This window comes from Rattus norvegicus, chromosome 8, assembly GCF_021556685.1.
Source record: "Rattus norvegicus strain SHRSP/BbbUtx chromosome 8, alternate assembly SHRSP_T2T, whole genome shotgun sequence".
In the NCBI taxonomy this organism is placed as follows: domain Eukaryota; kingdom Metazoa; phylum Chordata; class Mammalia; order Rodentia; family Muridae; genus Rattus; species Rattus norvegicus.
In genome coordinates this window covers 80,027,811-80,046,156 of record NC_141541.1, presented here as the reverse complement: position 1 = coordinate 80,046,156, position 18,346 = coordinate 80,027,811, and the positions used below count along the sequence as shown (strand labels likewise).

At 47.7% G+C, this 18,346-nt stretch overlaps 1 protein-coding gene across 9 annotated transcripts in view; it reads left to right on the top strand.

The window, feature by feature from the left end:
• Positions 1–18,346, top strand: part of Cgnl1 (cingulin-like 1) — a 165,529-nt gene that overhangs the window by 114,052 nt on the left and 33,131 nt on the right. For 7 of the 9 annotated variants that reach the window (XM_087562157.1, XM_087562159.1, XM_087562156.1 and 4 more), the window contains 5 exon segments: positions 6,032–6,238; positions 6,905–7,009; positions 10,901–11,053; positions 11,902–12,072; positions 15,732–15,893. In XM_087562157.1, coding sequence (XP_087418283.1) covers positions 6,032–6,238; positions 6,905–7,009; positions 10,901–11,053; positions 11,902–12,072; positions 15,732–15,893 — 798 coding nt within the window. 9 annotated transcript variants of the gene reach the window in all.

The window sequence follows — 18,346 nt, the reverse complement described above, 5'->3', positions numbered from 1 at the left end:
CACACATACAAACACACATACACACACACACACACGAGTAAAATCTCATTTTTTTAAAGGTAGCTTTGAGGAGCAAGATGGCTCAGTGGGTAAGGGTCCTTAACTTAATCCCAAGACTTAAGACTTAAGATCCTTAACTTAATCCCCAGAACTTACATGGTGGAGGACAACACTGAGTAAGTTGTCTTCTCCCATGCACAGCACTAACACACGCAATAATAAATAAATAAGTGTAAAAAGACGTGTAGGTTTGATTTGTGGCTGCTGAGAATGGGCAGGTGTGGCTTGAAGCCAAGGCTGCAGTGGTAAGCCAGGTGAATGTCCTCTCTTTGTGGAAACACTCGTAGGTATAGTTGGACTGCTAATAGGAACACCCATTGGAGAAGCCAGGGTTTCACTCGGCTGATATCCACAGCAGTGTGTGAAGCAGCAAGCTCTGCCCCATGCATTGGTGAGGAAGGAACTGGAGGTCGTGGGAAAACTGGAGCTGAGTCACCTCTTCTCTCATGCCTCGTTCTACCCTGTCAGGCATTTCCCCAAGCAAAGGTGGGAATTCCATTCCCACAGGTGCTTTATGATCGTGTGGCCTGTGCTGGGATACCTGTTCCTAAGCAGAGTGGGTGAGGAAGAGGGAGTCTGGCAAGGATCTGAAGGTTAGCGGTGAACCTTCCTTGGGTGCCAAATGTGCATCATCATTAGTATAAAAGGAGACACCAAGGGCTGGGGAGATGGTTTGCCTGGCAAGTGCTGAATGTGAGTTTGAGTCAAAGAACCAATGTGAAAAATCTGGCTGTGGTGTCAGGTGCCAAAATCCTAGTACCTGGGAGATGGAGGCAGGGGAATGGTTCTCTGGGGACTATCTGGCCAACAATCTAGCTTACTCCTGAGTTCTAGGATAATTTGATACTTTGTTAAAAAAAAATAAAGAAAAAAGAAATGAAAAGGAAGAAAGGAAGGATGGATGGTGCCTGAAGAATGACAGCTCTGGCTTCCACTTGTGACACTGTACACATGCTCTCCTCTATTCCCAATCCCCAACCCCTACACACACACACACACACACACACACACACACACAAATGACATGGCATAAAGTTAAAATGTTACACTGGGAAAAGCAAGATTTGTAAAGGAGAAACCCAAGCCTTAAGAGTTGTTGTCCAGAGCCCCTGGCTTTCTCTTGTCACCCCAAAATGAGTTTCTCCACCTCAGAGTCCGTTGGTATAAACACTGGAGGGCCACCACTGCAATTGCAAGATGCTGGGCTGCCTGCGCCTGTTTGCCTCCTCACCATTGGTGAGAAGGAATTGCTTCACACGTAAACCAGCAGGAGAGCGCTGTGGACACTTTGTTTGCACAGCTGCTGCTGGCCTCCAGCTCGGCTTGCTATCTCTTACAGTGCAGAAGGGCCTGTGAACAGCCTGGGGAAAGGTTTCCAGAGGCTGCAGGAGGTGAGGACATGACTGATTGTCCTCCAGGTGCCTGTGGCCAAAATGGCTGAACTTTTAAAATGAAATGAACATTTATTTTAAAAACGTGACTTCACATTGCATTTCTGAGGTTCAGAATCCAAATGCTGTAGGCACCCTTGCAGTGGATGAACTTGCCTCAGCCTTTCCTCAGTCCCACTTCCCTTCCTCAGTCTGTCAGTGTGAAGTCAAGCAGATACGTAACCATTTTCTGCACAGAAAGGCCTGGGTGGACTGCTCTGCCCCTCTCTTGGTTTTCCCTTGTTCGTTCCTTCTCCAGCTGCATAGCGTCATTGAACTGACACAACACCGAATGACATTTAGTACGAGTGTAGGCTTTTATGGTAGATCTTTTTCATTTGCTTTTGCTTTATGGAGTCTCCCTTTGTATTCCTGGCTGGCCTGGAACTCACTGTGTACACCAGGCCAGCACTGAAGTCAAAGATTCACTTGTTCCCCAAGTACAAGGATTAGGAGTGTGTATCCCCAACCCTGGCCATTCGTCTCTCTTTTGAATCATTTTGCACATGTGTAGGCTATGATACTGGGAGAGAGGTTGCCGTGCAAAGGGAATGCCCCTTGTAATTTCAGTGGCTATGACCACGTGGTCGACCACGTTACCTTCTAGGCCTTCCTGCCAGTGTCCCCCCAACCCCCACCCCAGAGCTGAGGACTGAACCCAGGGCCTTCCGCTTGCTAGGCAAGCGCTCTACCACTGAGCTAAATCCCCAGCCCGGCTGTCTCAGTCTTAATGCAGCTTTTAGTTATGGTTTAGGCTTTGAAAACAATAGTAGAAAAAAAAGCCCAATTGCTTTGTGGCCATGATAATCGCATAGGGGTTTTGAGTTGCTGGAGTGATGGGGGATTGGTGTTGATTTTTGTTGACTGCCTGGATGAGTGAATAAGATAAAATGATAAGTGGTAAGTGCACAGCTCTGCGAATTGATGGGAGTGCCTTGGGTGCTCTTTCTGATGGTATGGTCTCTCTAACCTTGCTATGACATCTGGACATAAGATGGAGGGAAATACACTCAGCACTATAAATATGGCTTCTGTGTCTGCAGTGACCTCTGGGTCAGCAGGGCTTTCCTAGCCCTGGCATCATTGCCATGTGGATGGGACCCAGACATCACTACGGATCTGGAAAAGGTGACGTGGGAGCTGGGAGGTCAGATACAGCTTTTCTATATCGACTTTCTTCGCTTGGATCTCTCTAGAATGACTTTGTTACAGCACATGCCTTGAACAAAGGCATGGGCTTCGTTTATTCTTAGACACCAGGGCTGTTGTTGAATTAGGTATGGTTCCAGGAAAGGGGAAGTTTGTTTTATGGTCTTTTTTTAATAAATAGTAAGCTGGGGTTGGTGGGGGAACAGGGGCCAGAGAAGGGTTCTGGAGAGGTTTGCCAACAAAGGCTTATGTTAAATGTTAAACTGTTTGTAAACACAATGCGGTTTACCACATCGTGAACCACACTGAGAAAGGCAAATTAGCACTTCGCAAATAATCAAAACAGCATTAAGTGCAGGGACAATACACACGCTCCCCTAGAGGCAAACACAGCCTGTGCCACTGTGAAGGGTCAGGCCGGGGTGACCCTGCCAGCTTCAAACTTAGAGACCAAGTGCCTTTCTCTAGCAGTCCAGGGTGTGAGTTGGGTCCAAACCAAGGTTAAATCAGGTCTGATTTTCAGCATTCTTCCTTTTCCTGAGACTTCTAGGAGAGAAAGAACCTGCTGACTACAAGTGTTCTTTCCTTCACTGAAAGATTTGGGCATCAGGGATCCCTTTCCGATCACTAACAGGGCTGTAAACCCCTGTGCCCTGGGGCAGAAGAGACAGCTTACAAGTTGAAAGCACTTGTTCTCGCAGAGGACCAAGTCTGGTTCCCAGCACCCACATGTCTGATCACAGCCACCTGTAACTCCAGGGGTACACAGACATACGTGCAGGCTAACACTCATGCACATTAAGTAAAATAAGTTTTTTAAAAAATATTTATTTATTTTATTTATGAGTATACTGATCCCATTACAGACAGTTTGTGGTTGCTGGGAATTGAACTCAGGACCTCTGGAAGAGCAGTCAGTGCTCTTAACCGCTGAGCCATCTCTCCAGGCCCAAAATAAATCTTTAAAAACAACTAGATCTGTGCTCAGGGCTAAACAATCTTTGCCCACCATCGATACTCTGCCTCCAGGTCTTCCCTGTATCAGTCAGTCTAAAAGGAAAAGAAAAGAAGGACATTAAGCTATCATTCACATAATATACAACTCCATGATTTATAGTATATTTACAGGGCTGTGTGGCCATTACTACAGTCAATAGAATGGTTTCATTAGTTCTCAAATGGAATGCATGCTCATCAGCAGACCTTCCCCACCTCTTTCCTGTATCCCTGCCTCTAGCCTTGGCCAACCATTAAGCTATCTCCTGTGTCTATAGATTTATCATTCCAGAACGTTCCTTCCACACCAGTCTAGGATCTTTCACTCAGCATCATGCTTCTGCTGTAGCCCATGTCAGCATTTTATTCCCTGTCATGGAGCGCCACATTTTCTTCACCCGATCATTCGTCGGTAGGGGAGTGAGTTGTTTCCACTTTTAGGACACTGTGAGCAATGGCGCCTTGAACATGTGTGTGTACGTTTTTATAGAAAAGTGAGCTTGACGACCTCAGGGAAACTTGGTTTAGCATTGCTATGAAGCGCTGACGGTTTGCATGGCTACAGATTTTCTATCGTCTCAGCAATGCGTGAGGGCTTCAGCTTTTCTGTATCTTCCCTGGCACTAAGCATGTGTGAGTGGCGGCTTTGATCCACCCTTGCCTAGTAACTGGTAGAGCAGCTCCTCATGTGCTCGTTTCTGTGTCTTCTTTGGAGACAAATCTATTCCTATCCTTTGCCCACATCAAGGGTGGGCGGTTTTCTGGCCATTGAGATGCACGCCTTTGCTTTCAGCACTTGGGAAGGCAGAGACAGGCAGATCTCTGTGAGGTCTAGGAAGCCAGAGCTGTGTGAGAGTCCGTGTATTTTTATTTTGTTTTGTTTTGTTTGTTTGTTTGCGTTATAAATGGCTTATTTTTATTATGAAAGTGAAGAATTCTTTATTCTGCTAGGATCTGATTGGTAAATCTTTCCTCTTGCTCTGTGGGCCACCTTGTAATCCTGCAGCGTTGTAAAGGTTCTCACAGGCTGCCCTCACAGTGAATTACAAGCTCACAACCACCTTCCGTTCTAGGGGGCGCTATAGTGCCTTCTTCTGGCCACCTTGGGTACTTCACAGACTTGGTGTTCATAAAATATGAAGGCAAACACACACACACACACACACACACACACACACAGATGTCTGTCCTTTTGTCATCTGTGCTTTTGGTATTGTAGCAGAGGGACCTTGGTCTAGACCAAGATCACAGATATTCATTCCCAAGTCTTCTAAGAGTTTAAATAGTTTTAGTTCTAGAATTCAGTTCTAGAGTCATTGTGTGAAGGGTAAGGGGTGCTGGCTTCGTGTGTTTTGTTTGTGACAAGGTCGCGTGTAGCCCAGGCTAGCCTCACATTTATTATATAGCTGAGGATGATTTTGACCTCCTCTCCCTCTGCTTGTACCACCTTAGTGCTGGAGACTGTGCCACCACATCCAGTGCATGTGATGCTAGGGGCCAAACCCAGGGCTTTGTGTATGCAGCCAAGCATTCCAATGGAGCTGCTGTGCCGCCAGCCAACCATTTTCCCACCTTTACGGTGGGCTGAGAATAGCTCCTGGGCTCCTTAGAAGGTGGAGGACTCATAGGAAGGACCCGGCATAAATCCATAGCTCTACCCTGGCCCTCAAAACATCAGGTGACAGGCAGCAAGTGGGCTGTAGGCTGTCAATCACCCTTTCTTTTCCCTCTGACATTCAGCTTTTTTTTTTTTAATACTGAGTATTGAAATTACTCCCCCAGTTGCGTGATGATAGCTCAGGCCTTTAATCTCAGCAAGTAGAGGCAGGAGGATTTCTGTGAGTTCAAGACCAGCCTAATCTACATAGTGAGTTCTAGGACAGCCAGGGCTGTTACATAGAGAAACCGTGTCTTGGAGAATGAGAAGAAAAAAAAGTGGAGGAAGAGGAAGGAAGAAGAAATAAAGATGATGATGATGGTGGTGGTGGTAGTGATGATGATGATGATGATGATGATGAAGAAGAAGAAGAAGAAGAAGAAGAAGAAGAAGAAGAAGAAGAAGAAGAAGAAGAAGAAGAAGAAGAAGAAGAAGAAGAAAAGTCCCTCAAACATGCTAAGCAAGTCTATGCCATGGAGTTACATCTCCAGCTTTATAAAAATCTTTAATTTTGAGATAGAGTCTCTCTAAATTGCCTGGGCTAGCCTCAAATTCATCAACTATTCAAGGCTGGCCTGGAACTTCTGATCATCCTGCCTCTTCTCCCTGTCACTGGGATGGCAGACATGTGCCAGGAGGTCCCAGCAGCAGCAGCAGCAGCAGCAGCAGCAGCAGCAGCTTCCTTCACAAGCTGGGCACGGCCTGTGAATCCTCATTCCTTTGTTCTCTTTGTGCTTAGAATGTTGAGGTCCTGGCCAGCAGGAGCCACTCCTCAGAGCAGACCCAAGCAGAGGCTGACCTGCGTGAGAAAGCCCTGAAGGAGGAGAATGAGAAGCTGCAGGGAAGGATAGTGGAGCTGGAGCGCAGGGCGGCCCAGCTGCAGAGGCAGATGGAGGATGTGAAGGGTGACGAGGCCCAAGCAAAGGAGACACTCCGGAAGTGTGAGGTAAGGCGGGGCCTTGGCTCTTTCTGGAAAGTGACTTCAGAGATGGGGGAGGGACTGTCAGGATTTATTTAAGATGCCAAGGTAAACTGCAAGCATCTGTAGGAGTGGTCTATGAGCAGGGATGACAAAACCAGGATGAGAAACGTAGGCCCTCACAGAACAGTCCCCAGTGACTCTGGCGTCAGACACTCATCTCTCTGAGGCTCACTGGGGAACCTCCCAACACCTGAGAGGCCTTGTCACACCTCCACTAAGCCGACTCACTAAAGACATCCTTTCTTTAACACATAGCTGATATTTTAGGAGATTTTAGCAAACCAGTTATCTGGTTTGCCAGGGAAGTAGTTAGGAAAAGAGGTGGTGAGAAAAGGCAGCAGAATGAGACAGCACTGGGCGCCATCGGGTCACCAGCGCACCTTCTACAGCAGGACCTGGCCCTGCCTGGAGTTTCCGCATATCTAGGGGTAAAGCATGGGTATCTGTATTAATGGAAAGCAACAAAACAAAGCACCAAGGTAACCCAGAAAGTCGCATGGAGATAAAAGTGGGACTCCAGAGGGGCCCACACCCGGGAACCCAGCCGTTCCTGTCATCTTTACCCCATGAGAGGCGTACTATGACCTGTCTTCCGTCCTTATATCCTTTGGTCTCTCTGTTTCATTGTAGAGTGAAGTACAGCAGCTTGAGGAAGCCCTTGTGTGTGCCAGAAACGAAGAAAAGGAAGCCGCATGTGCCAGAACGGCTGTGGAGAGGGAGCTGGAGCAAGCTCAGGTAAGCCCAGCTGGCGCTTCCTCAGCCACGTAGGTGGACATGGCCACTGGGTCTGTCCTTCCAGGGAGTTCCTTTCACATGGGTAGCCTCGATGAGCTCTAGACTGGTGACTCAGAGGTAGGGGATGGTTGGTAATATCTGGAGAGGTTTAAGTTGTGGGAAGATACTGCAGGTCTACGGTGAGCGTCCTAGGAAGCTCAGGCCAGCCCCACGACCACCAACTTTTCTGGTCTAAATGTCACTGTGCCGAGGCTGAGAAGCCCTGGGTGGGAAAATTCTCGACAGTTTTGCAGAGATAAAATACAAACAGTGTATGAAGGCTAGCAGGACTTGTCCCTAAGGCAGCCTGGAGTGGCCTCTCTGCAGAAGCCAATTTCCCTTCTCCTTTGGGCAAACACAGTCCACACTGTGGAGTCACTCTTTCAAAGCAGCTATTAAAAGGAGCAGGAAGAAGTAATTTCCTTGAGACGAGATAGCTATCTTTTTTCAAAACCAGGACGTTCGGAGAAAATGACATTTTTTCCTTTTGGATGTCAGGAAGATTATTCGAAGTCCACTGTAGTCAAAGCCAGCGTCAAATCTGTAAATTGACTTTTGCAACGTGGCCTCAGTGTGACTTCTTTCTGTCCTCTGCTCTGAGGTTTTTAAAATGCTGCCTAAATATCCTTGGGGCGAGTTTTGGGGAAGGTGACAGCCGAAGGACTGGATCCAGCAGGCTGTTGAAGTTTGCAGTGGGGAACCCACTGGCCTGCAGGGTCAGGTGGGGGACAGCAAACAGGAAGTGAGTCAAGCTTGGAGCTGTGGTCCAGAGCTCTAAGTGTACGAGGCTGGTTTTCTTAAGCTCTCTCCTGTGGTTCTGAGCAGGACTCATACTTGGACATCATGGCATCTGGCTTTACCTTGGGAGCCAGGGATCTGAGCTCAGGCCCTCCTGCCTGCACCCATGTGCTCTACCCACTGAGCAGCTCCCTGGATTCCCTCTGCAGCTCTAACGCTCTGGGAGCAATGCTGAGGGAGGCACTTTGACGCCTCAGAAATGGTGCTAACAGTCCAAACCCACTGGCTAACAGTGGAATATGATTTGCATGTGCGGGGTGGGGCGGGGCGGGGCGGGGTTGGGGGTAGGGAATCCCCGATAGGTGATTCCAAGACCCAGAGTAGGTGGATCTACAATGGCACCCTTGAGCTTGAGGGTCATTACCCGTTACTGGATGTAGAGCCTTTGACTACATGACCAAGGCTCACTAAGCTCCCAGAAATGAAGGACAGGAGGAAGGTAGCTTCTCAGAGGTGTGGGAGCTGAGCGACTATAGACCAGCCGTGAAGTGACTGGGCTCTCCCTTTCTGCTGTCTCAATACACAGAAGGCTCAGGGGAATGGCGGCGGGGGATAAGCACTAAGCCTCTCTCTCTCTTTTTAATGATTTATTTATTTAATACACGTGAATACACTACACTGTCACTATCTTCAGACACACCAGGAGAGGGCATCAGACCCCATTACAGATGGTTGTGAGCCACCATGTGGGTGCTGAGAATTGAACTCAGGACCTCTGGAAGAGCAGTCAGTGCTCTTAACCACTGAGCCATCTCTCCAGCCCTAAAAAGCCTTCTTTTAAAGATAAAAATATATTTTTTTAAAAAAACCAATAGTTATATGACTACCTCTTATATCAGATTCAATATCAGCAGTGGGATGTCCCTTAACATAGAATGCAAATTCCAGCCTTTTCAAGTGGAGTCACTGTTTTTGGAACAGATGGGAATCCATAAACTTGAATTTGAGCTTTATCTCAGATGATCTTAAAATGTCCCACGATTTAGAAATGCCACCTAGAAAATGTTCTGTCTCCTTGGCTAAGAAATATGTTCTAGGTGCGTGCGTGTGCGCGCACACACACACACACACACACACACACACACACACGGGGCAGGGGTGGATTGAGAAAAAAAATTTATAAAAAGTCACTGCTACAAAGACATGGTCCAAATTCATCCAAAAAGAAGCAAGCTTGGGACCTTTGGGAAGGTGTGTGTGTGTGTCCACCCCTGCCATCCCAGGGTCACACCAGGGAAGATGAAGAGTTGGCTTGTGTCACAGGACCCCACAATCATCTGTGGAAGCCAGGGGCTAACATAGGGAATCTTTTTTTTTGTTTGTTTGTTTTTTTTCGGAGCTGGAGACCGAACCCAGGGCCTTGCGCTTGCTAGGCAAGCGCTCTACCACTGAGCTAAATCCCTAACCCCTAACATAGGGAATCTTTCTCTATTGCTTTCCACCTGTTTTGTTTTTGTTTTGTTTTGTTTTGAGACAGGGTTTTTCTCATGTAGTCCTGGCTATCCTGGAACTAGCTGTGTAGACCAGGCTGGACTCTCACTGAGCTCTGCCCCCGGGCCTCCTGAGGGCTGACAGGCACCACTGCCAGCACCACCATGGGTGGCAGGGGATAGAGTACATCCACATTTCTGAGATCTAGTTCCTTCGAGTTTTTTCCCACAGGTTGGAATCAACCTCACTGGTTGTAACAACTCCCTTTCCCATTTTTCCTCCCCAACTCCAGAAAGTAAACCCCAGGGTTTGACCTGCTCTTGCTGTATGGCCAGCTGTGGTTGTAGTGGACTAATTTGCCCCCACACTGGCGTCTGTCTTAGGGTTCCATTGCTGGGAAGAGACACCATGACCAAGGCCACTCTTATAAAGGACAACATTTCATTGGGGCTGGTTTACAGGTTCAGAGCTTCGGTCCATTATCAAGGCAGGAAGCATGGCAGTGTGCAGGCAGACACGGTGCTGGAGGAGCCAAGAGTTCTGTATCCTGATCCACAAGGAGCAGAAGGAGACTGTGCTACACTGGGCAGAGCTTGTGCTTAGGAGCCTGCCCCCACAGTGATACGTTTCTTCCAACAAGGCCACACCTCCTAATAGTATCACTCCCTATGCGTTAAGCATCCAAACACATGAGCTATGGGGGCCATTCCTATTCAAACCCCCGCGCCTGGACATTTTTCTTTGCTCTCTTTTCCCCAACAGCTTTTGTTGATCTTGGTTCCCTGTAGGGGTAAACTTCAGCAGCCTGGCGATGTTTGCTGCTAATGTACATCCCGCCCCTCTGCTGCCCAATGGACCGCCCCAGGGCTTTTCACTGCCATGCTGTACACTTGGCAAGCACACCTACAGAATACTCTGCAAACCCAGGAGGGCCTGGGATGACTGAGGAGTAGCTTCAAGATGCACGAGTAACCACACAGAACGGCAGATTATAAACTGTGAAGCCCCATGTCCAAACGTGAATCATTGTTCTGTACAGCCTCTTGCAAGGACACAAGACAAGGCAGGGCTTAAGAGCTCTGTGCTAGGTCGTGGTAGCAGTGCATGCATTTAATCCCGGCACTTGGAAGGCAAAGGCAAGCAGATCTCTAAGTTCGAGGCCAGCCTGGTCTACACAGAGGTCTAGGACAGCCAGGGCTACACAGAGAAACTCTGTCTCAAGAGAAAAATAAATATATTAAATAAATGAATGGATTTTGAAAAAAGTTCCTGTACTAGGCTGGAGATTGGGCTCAGTTGCTAGGGCGCTTGTCCCGTTGGTTTAAATATCAATGTCCTGTTTTGAGAACAAACATTCAGATTTAGGAGTCTTTCCTGAACCCCACCATGCACTGTGTCTGTTCGATGTCCTTCCATTGCTCATCCTTCCACCGATGACTCTGTGGAGGCTGCTGGTTAAGTCAGTTTGCCTTTTTCAGTCCCTGATTCCCTTGATTCTTTCCCCTTTGCCTAAAGGTGATGGGTTTCACTGCCTTTGTGGTGTGACTATGAAGTTCCCCTGGCCACCTGTGGCAGAGGGCGAACAGGTCGGTGAGTGGCACTGCTGTGGTTTTCCAACTGCAGAGAGAGCTGAGCCAGATCTCCCAAGAGCAGAAGGAACTCCTAGAGAAACTCCAGGAGGAGGTGGAGCAGAAGGAGCAGCTGAGGAAGCTGAAGAACGAGATGGAGAGTGAGCGATGGCACCTGGACAAGACCATCGAGAAGCTGCAGAAGGAGGTGAGAGGGCAGGAGGCAGAGCCAAGGGCAGGCTGACCCAGGAGAACCCAGCACCTTCTCCGCAAAAGCTCAGGAAATCCATAGTCCCCCCAGGCACAGATGTGTCTGGACGGTGCAGATACCCTGCAGCCATTCCTTGGACTCTGGAAATTCCAGATGTCGAGAAACTTAGCTAAAACGTAAACACCAAAACCCTCAGGGCCCTGGGCACCTGGTCACTTGCTAACAATAAACAGAGCTGGTCTGGTGTAGACACACACTTACCCAACGTTCCTTGTCCTGGAGTTGAGGCCTCTGGAAAAATCTGCATACTTACGTCTCTCTGATGTATCCAGGAGTGCCAAAGGCAGTTTCTAAACCCTGAAACTTCTGCCCCTCAGCTCATTTCTGCCCCAAGATACTCACAAAGAAAGGCACACACTGATGCTGACAGGCTAGAAGTGCACACACGGGAGGCTGTCATTTTCTGATCCCTACCCTGGGCCAGGCATTTTGCTAGTGACATCTTCAGCTGCAGCTAGAGGTCTATCTGGGTATTGTCTTAACTCTGGCAATGCCTCCAGGAGGTAGATAGGATTTCAGTGTTTCCAAAAGGACAGTGCCAAGGTCCTCAATGGCTAAGGATTCACCTCAACCACACACTGGTTAGTGGAAAGCAAAGTTCTGACCTCAGAGCTGTGCATCCAGCCCCTGCTCACTCTTCCATGCTGTCCCCAAGGCAGGGTTAAGCCAGACCTCACAGCCCAGGGCCTGGTGCTTGGCAGTGATGAGAGGAGATGTTTGCCATGTAGGAACGGGCTCCAGATGGAGTATGGCAGGGTCCCCTCATATCACGCCACTTCCTCTAGATGGCCGACATTGCTGAGGCCTCCCGCACTTCCTCTTTGGAGCTGCAAAAGCAGCTGGATGAGTATAAGGAGAAGAATCGCCGGGAGCTTGCGGAAATGCAGACACAGCTGAAGGAGAAAAGCCTGGAGGTGGAAAAGGCCAGACTGGCAGCCTCAAAGATGCAGGATGAGGTAATGCCTGCTGGGTAATCCTCTCCTGTCTCTCTTCCGAGAGCATTCTTCAGCTTGCTTCGCAAGGCTTCTGCTGAGGCAGCTGGGCCAGGGGATGCTCAGGGAAGCTTTGGGGCTTGTCTTATTCTCTATTCTCTAGTGATTCCATGCAGGTAGCATCCTAAGGTGCAAACCTCCCACTGACGCACAAGCGAGACAGGGACAGCTTTAACTGGGTCGCCTTCTGGTTAGGTCCAAAGTTTTCTGCCTGAAAAGTTGAACCATCCTTTCTGGAGCAAGGATATTGTTATGTCCATCTATGTCCAGATATGGCATTCACATCCGTGCCTTCTACCATTCAGAGAACAAGATGGCAGGAAGAGACAAGGCTCTTTTAACAACCATTTTGTTTGTTTCTTTATGTGCAAATGCGTGATTCCATGTGAGTGTGTCTGTTTGCAGCATGTATGTGCTGGTGCCCATGGAAACCTAAAGAGGTTGTTGATCATTTGAAGTGGGAGTTGTGGGCGTTTGTGGGCTGCCTGATGTAGGGGCTGGGATCCAAACTCTGGTCCTCATGATTGAGAAGCAAATGCTCTTAGCTACTGAGCCATCTCTCCAGTCCTGACAATTTTCTCTTGGCTTCTATTAGGGCGGAATTTGATAGCCATTGAAAAATAAACCAAAAGATGTCCTTAGGGACTGGGCATGTGGCTCTGTGGTAGAGTGCCTGTCTAGACTTGGTTTAGTTTCTAAGTCTCAGGAGTTTACGAATGCTGAAATAGTTAAAACATATTATCTTTGTTATTTATTATTTATCGTTCTGGGTGTGTGGTGTGTGTATGTGAAGGTGCGAGTGAATGTATGGAGCTCAGGGGACAGATTTGTGGAGTGGGTTCTCCTACCTTTCTGTAGGTTGGGGGGTCAAGCTGAGATTGCCAGGCTTGTGAGGCAAGCACTTTACCTGCTGAGCCTGCGAGGCCACCCTAAGACTCGTTCTTGGTTTTATATTAGTAATAGAGCAAAGAAATGCAACGGTGCATTCTTGACCTGGGAAGAGAAAAGTTAATGGGGATGTTAGGTGTTGGAGGCTGGGAAGCACCATGACTACCCACTTCTGTCTGTCTGTCTTTCTGTGTCTCTGTCTCTCTCTGTCTCTTTCTCCCCCGTGTCAGTTCTCCTGCCCCATGTTCCCGAGTGCTAGGATCATAGGCATGAGCCCCCACACCTGGTTGTGAGTCTAGCCTGTGCTAACTGAATGGTGGTGAACAAGCTATCTCAGCAACACCTTCTACAAAACATTAGTAGCTTAGTGACAAATAAGATAATGAAAGGGTATAGTGGAGTCATGTAGGTCCTGGACATCCAATACACATTTCTCTTTCTTTCTCAACTCCTCCTCCCAGTGCCCACCCTCCCCTAAGTGGGAAAAGCCCACAGATTCCACAGGAAAACAAGTTTTCTTTAAAAAAAAAAACAAACAAAACAAAAAGAACCAAACTTTTAATTTCTTTGAGGATCAAAGGATGGTTTCCCCCTGAGTCAGTGCTGAACTCATCAAAGAACAATGGATATTTATTACAGATTTCCAGAACACTTCTGAAAGGGCCCCTATAATGGGTCCCCTCTGCCTCAGGGTTACATGATACAGGAGTCGAGAAAGCAGAAACTGGCATGCTGACATCACGGCTCTCTGCTGTGAAAAGAATTTTCTTTTCATTTTTAGGGGTGGAAGGGCTCAGACATTCGCCAGACACATCAAATATCTGGTCTGTTTTAACTTCAAAAGGCCACAGTGTCATTGTGACCCTGAACAGGGATCCGCATGCTGTTTGTATAAATATTTTGGGGCTAGAAAAGATAAAGAAGCCGATGGCCACAGAGATTCAGTAAGGCCAGACAGCTACCCTTCTGCCTGTGGCGTGAGACACCCAGGGTCAGATGAGGGTGACCTTTGACCTTTAGGAATTAAGGCTTAGAGTTTGTCTTTAGTTCATTTACTAAATCCTGCTAACTACTTAAAGGTGGTACTGACAGGTTAAGAAGGTTTTGCTTACTTGCATTTGTATCAGCAGATAAATTAATTTATATGACAATTTATTATCGTGCCAACAAATTATCTGCTGATTTATTAGCAGGTTGATTAATTTATATGGCAGTTGTGACATCTCACATATGGATCTCCTGTCCCTCAATTCTGTTCAGCTCTCCACCCTCTCTGGTCTCTCCTGCTGCTCCCCTTTGCCCACCGGGCCTCCTACTTTCTCATCTGTGTGGGTCCCTATCAGGTTAGGGTTGCTCTTGGAGCATGGGCAATTCAACAATGGCTGCACCACTGAAGAAAAAACCTTGGTCTCTCCATGAGCAACAATGAGCTGACTGTACATCCTCAGGAAGGGCGGGGCCTCGTGGTGGAGATGGTGGTGGTGGTGGTGGTATGGTAGGTATTAGGAGAGGTGTGCATGCTGTTTCTGAGGATGCCAAGAAGGAAGTTTGGGCTGTTTATTTGATTGGCATTCTTTGTGGTTATTATTTTTGGTATCATCTGATTCTCAGAGAAAGTACATCTTAACATTTTCCCTATGTTATAATGAGGAAATTGAGCCCCAGAGAAATTTAGTGCTTCTCTGCAGTGTATCGAATCCATTCTGTTCTCTTTGTGGGTGATCGCCTAAACCAGACCAGGGCCTGTGTCTAGAAGTCATCTTCTCCCAAGTGCGGCTGTGCTAGAATGGCTGGGGTTCTCCACTGTACTGGAATTGGATATCTTCATCTCCAACAGAGTACAGTGTGGGAGCCCTCTCTCCTGAGGTCTTCCTCCCTCCTGAGGTCTTTTCACACTAGCCTGATCCTTCAGAGCTTCCCCAGCTTTCTGTGGACTCCTTGAAGAAATAAACCTCTGTGGTGTTCTGTTGTTAGCTCTGTGCCTACTCTGGGAGGGTTTGACATCGGCAACCAAAGAGCCAGGGTTGAGCCTCACTGAATCAGCCCACCAGGTTGGTTTTGGCCTTCCCACTGCCAGTGAGGTGGCCCGGCTCCTGAGATGTAAACAGTTGTACATTCCTCAAAACTATTAGATGAGCGCCACCTTGTGGATAAAAAGAGCACTGTAGTTACAGGTGATCGTTTTTCTTCTACCCAGCAATGGCTGTTACCAAATGAGTGTGATTTTGTTCTTGGGTTTTGCGCCTGCTGGTTGCTTAGAGACCATTGATTTAGTTTTTATTTTAAACCTTCAAACCTCTCTTAAGACAATGCTGATACAAGAACGCTTAGCTACTTAAGTGACTTTCAAGTGGTTTTGACCACAGCATCCATCCACTCACCACAAGAGCATCGCAGGGCTTGTTCATACTTTGTGTGTGTGCTCTGTAGTGAGAATACTAGTCCACATCTAGTCAATTGACTTTAAAACCTAACAGTCTATTGCTTGCAAGGGAAAAGCATGGTCGTTTTATAAAATGGAAAGCCGGAGCCTAGAGAGAGGTGGGATTTGCTCATCTTTGCTTTGGGGTGGGCTTGTGCACTCTGTCTTCCGGCCTCCTTGAGCAAGGCACACACGTGGTATGCAAGCCTGTATGCCAGCCCGTGTTCCATGTCATTGTGCGAGCTATCCGCTACTAGTTCAATTCCTTGCCATTTCCACTGCCCCGGGGATCTCCACACACACTCTCCTTCAGTTGCGCCTCAAGGAGGAAGAGTTGCGGGACTACCAAAGAGCTGAGGAGGAAGCGCTCACGAAACGGCAGCTTCTGGAGCAGTCACTGAAGGATCTGGAGTACCAGCTGGAGGCCAAGAGTCACCTCAAGGATGACCGAAGCCGACTGGTCAAGCAGATGGAGGTGTGTGGGAACACGGGCTGCTGCTACTCTTTCTTGACATTATAAAGATCCTTTCTCTGCCTGGGGGTGGGGAGGGTGCAGCTTATCATGCTTAGTGTGCTAATGGAAGGAACTGACCTGTGATTTAGTCCAATGGCTTCATTGCTTTGAAGAGGGTATCAGTTGTTTCCCCAAAGAACTTAGCAGATGGTGCCGTGTCCCTCCCTTCAGTAATGATCCCCTGACAAAAGCTGCTGACTGTCCAGTCAGCGTCCACACTGTACCTTAGACCCCAAACCACTGCACATCAGGGACTACTGACCAAACCACCCAGTGCATTCTTATTCCTGGCCCATCTGTCTGAGTGTATATGTATCATGGCTACAGCTATCAGCAAACTGTGGTCCAATCCATGCCTTTTCCAGTCCCAAGATAGTCTGCCTGGAACTGCCCAAAGCAGCCATCAGTGTGGGTGAGTATTCATAAGGCTAATACTCAACACTTGAGAAAACCCACACAAATAAAGTACCAGGACCTCTGAGGTGACGGGAAAACCTGAATATTGCTAAAAAGGAGTAACTTGCAAGAGTAGAATTCACCATAAACCAGAAACATGGCGTGTATTCTGCTCTCCAGTGTAATTTAGAGAGGAACAGGGAGACTGAGAAAAGCTCAGACTTTGGGGAAGACGTTAGCATTGTCAGGATTCTGATAAAAAGCAGCCCTGGCGCTCAAGGCCAGCAAAGATGGCTTAAACTCAAAATCAATGAATTCTTCATTCAGCTTTGTAAATAAGCAGAAATAGCTTTTTAAAAGCTCCAGGGTGCTTTGCAGTTTGTATCTAGGAGTGAAGTTTGAACCAGTGGAGATTTTATTAGATGAGCCTCTCTCAGACCAGAGAAAACTGATGGCAATTTTATTGCTTTGTTTATGGGTTGCCTTATTTTTCTGGTATTGTGCTTCTGATCTTTTTAGGGAGTCATTTTTGGATAAGCAAAGTCAACCTAGTTAACTAGAAATGGACCATTCTAGAGCCTAGACAACCTGGTTAAAGATAACCGGATGGGCTAGGGAGATGCTCATTTGGTAAAACACATGCCATACAAGCAGGAGGGTCTCTCTTCAGATCCCTGGCACGCGTTCAAAACACAGATCACAGCAGTGGGCATCATAATCCCAGTCCAGTGCCAGAGAGGCAGAGAGAGGACGGTCCCTGGGGCTGGTTGTGATTGAGACCAGACACTGACCTCTATATACATAAATGCACACACACACACACACACACACACCCCTCAAGTGGAAACCAATCAAGTAATAAACAAAGGCCTTGGTATGATGGCCCTTGGCTTAGACCTCAGATATTGTCTGGACAGTGTGGGTTGGGAGCAGGAAAAGAACCTAAGAAGTGATTTTGGGTTCTGGAGATGGATCTTACAGAGGGCCCAAGTTCAGTTCCACCCTGTGGGCAGCTCCCAGTTTCCTGCAAATCCAATAAGCGCCCTCTGCTGGCCTCTTCTGGTACTTGCGCTCACATGCACACGCCCTCGCACAGGCATAGCTGCCTACCTAACTATAAAGAGATAGATCTTTTAAAGATGAGTGGTTTGAGCTGAAATCAGATTGAGTTGTCAGATCACCTCCCGGGAGTCCAGAACATTCCGAGTAACAAGGTATTTCCTCTGAGTAACGTAAGGTCTTGAGGCGGTAGTGCAGCCAAACACTCCTGGAGGCATTTCCCCATTTGTTCTTTAGTTCCGGCCTCCCAGGGTCCTGCCATCATGAAAGGCATCGTGATCATGAGTGGAGCTGCTCTAAGAGGTGGAAGGGCCACATTGTCATGACTTGTGCCTTTTCCCTTCCTTCACTAAAGCGTAGCTAATTCTCAGGTCTCAGGAGCTCTCCACAGGGACATTTCCTGTGAATTCAGCTGCAGGCGCTTGAAGCTCTGCAGATATTCTGGATGGACAGGAACTTGAAGCAGCAGCTGACCATGTCCTGAGTTAGTTTCTGGGACTTTCTGCTCCCAGGGGAGAACTTTTGGTTCTTTATAGGTCTTTTTGTTTTGTTTTAGATTTATTATGTATACAGCATTCTGCCTGCTTGTATGTCTGCAGGCCATACGAGGGCACTAGACCTCATTATAGATGTTTATGAACTAACCATGTAGTCACTGGGAACTTAACCTCTGAGCCATCTCTCCAGCCCCCTTTATAGGTTTTACATTTTATTTAATGTTATTTATTATTGTGTGTGTGTGTATGAATGTGGAAGATGGAAGACACTTGGCTGAGTCCGTTCTCTCCATTTTCACGTGGGTTCTGGAGTCTGAACTCTAGTCTCCGTCTTCACAATAGACAGTTCATCAGTCACACGAGTTCCAAGAGCTTCCTAGCTGGTGTTTACAGAGCCACCCACAGTTGTCCGTCCACACTGGCAGGTCCATAGTTCATACTTAGACACAAGTGCTGCCTTTG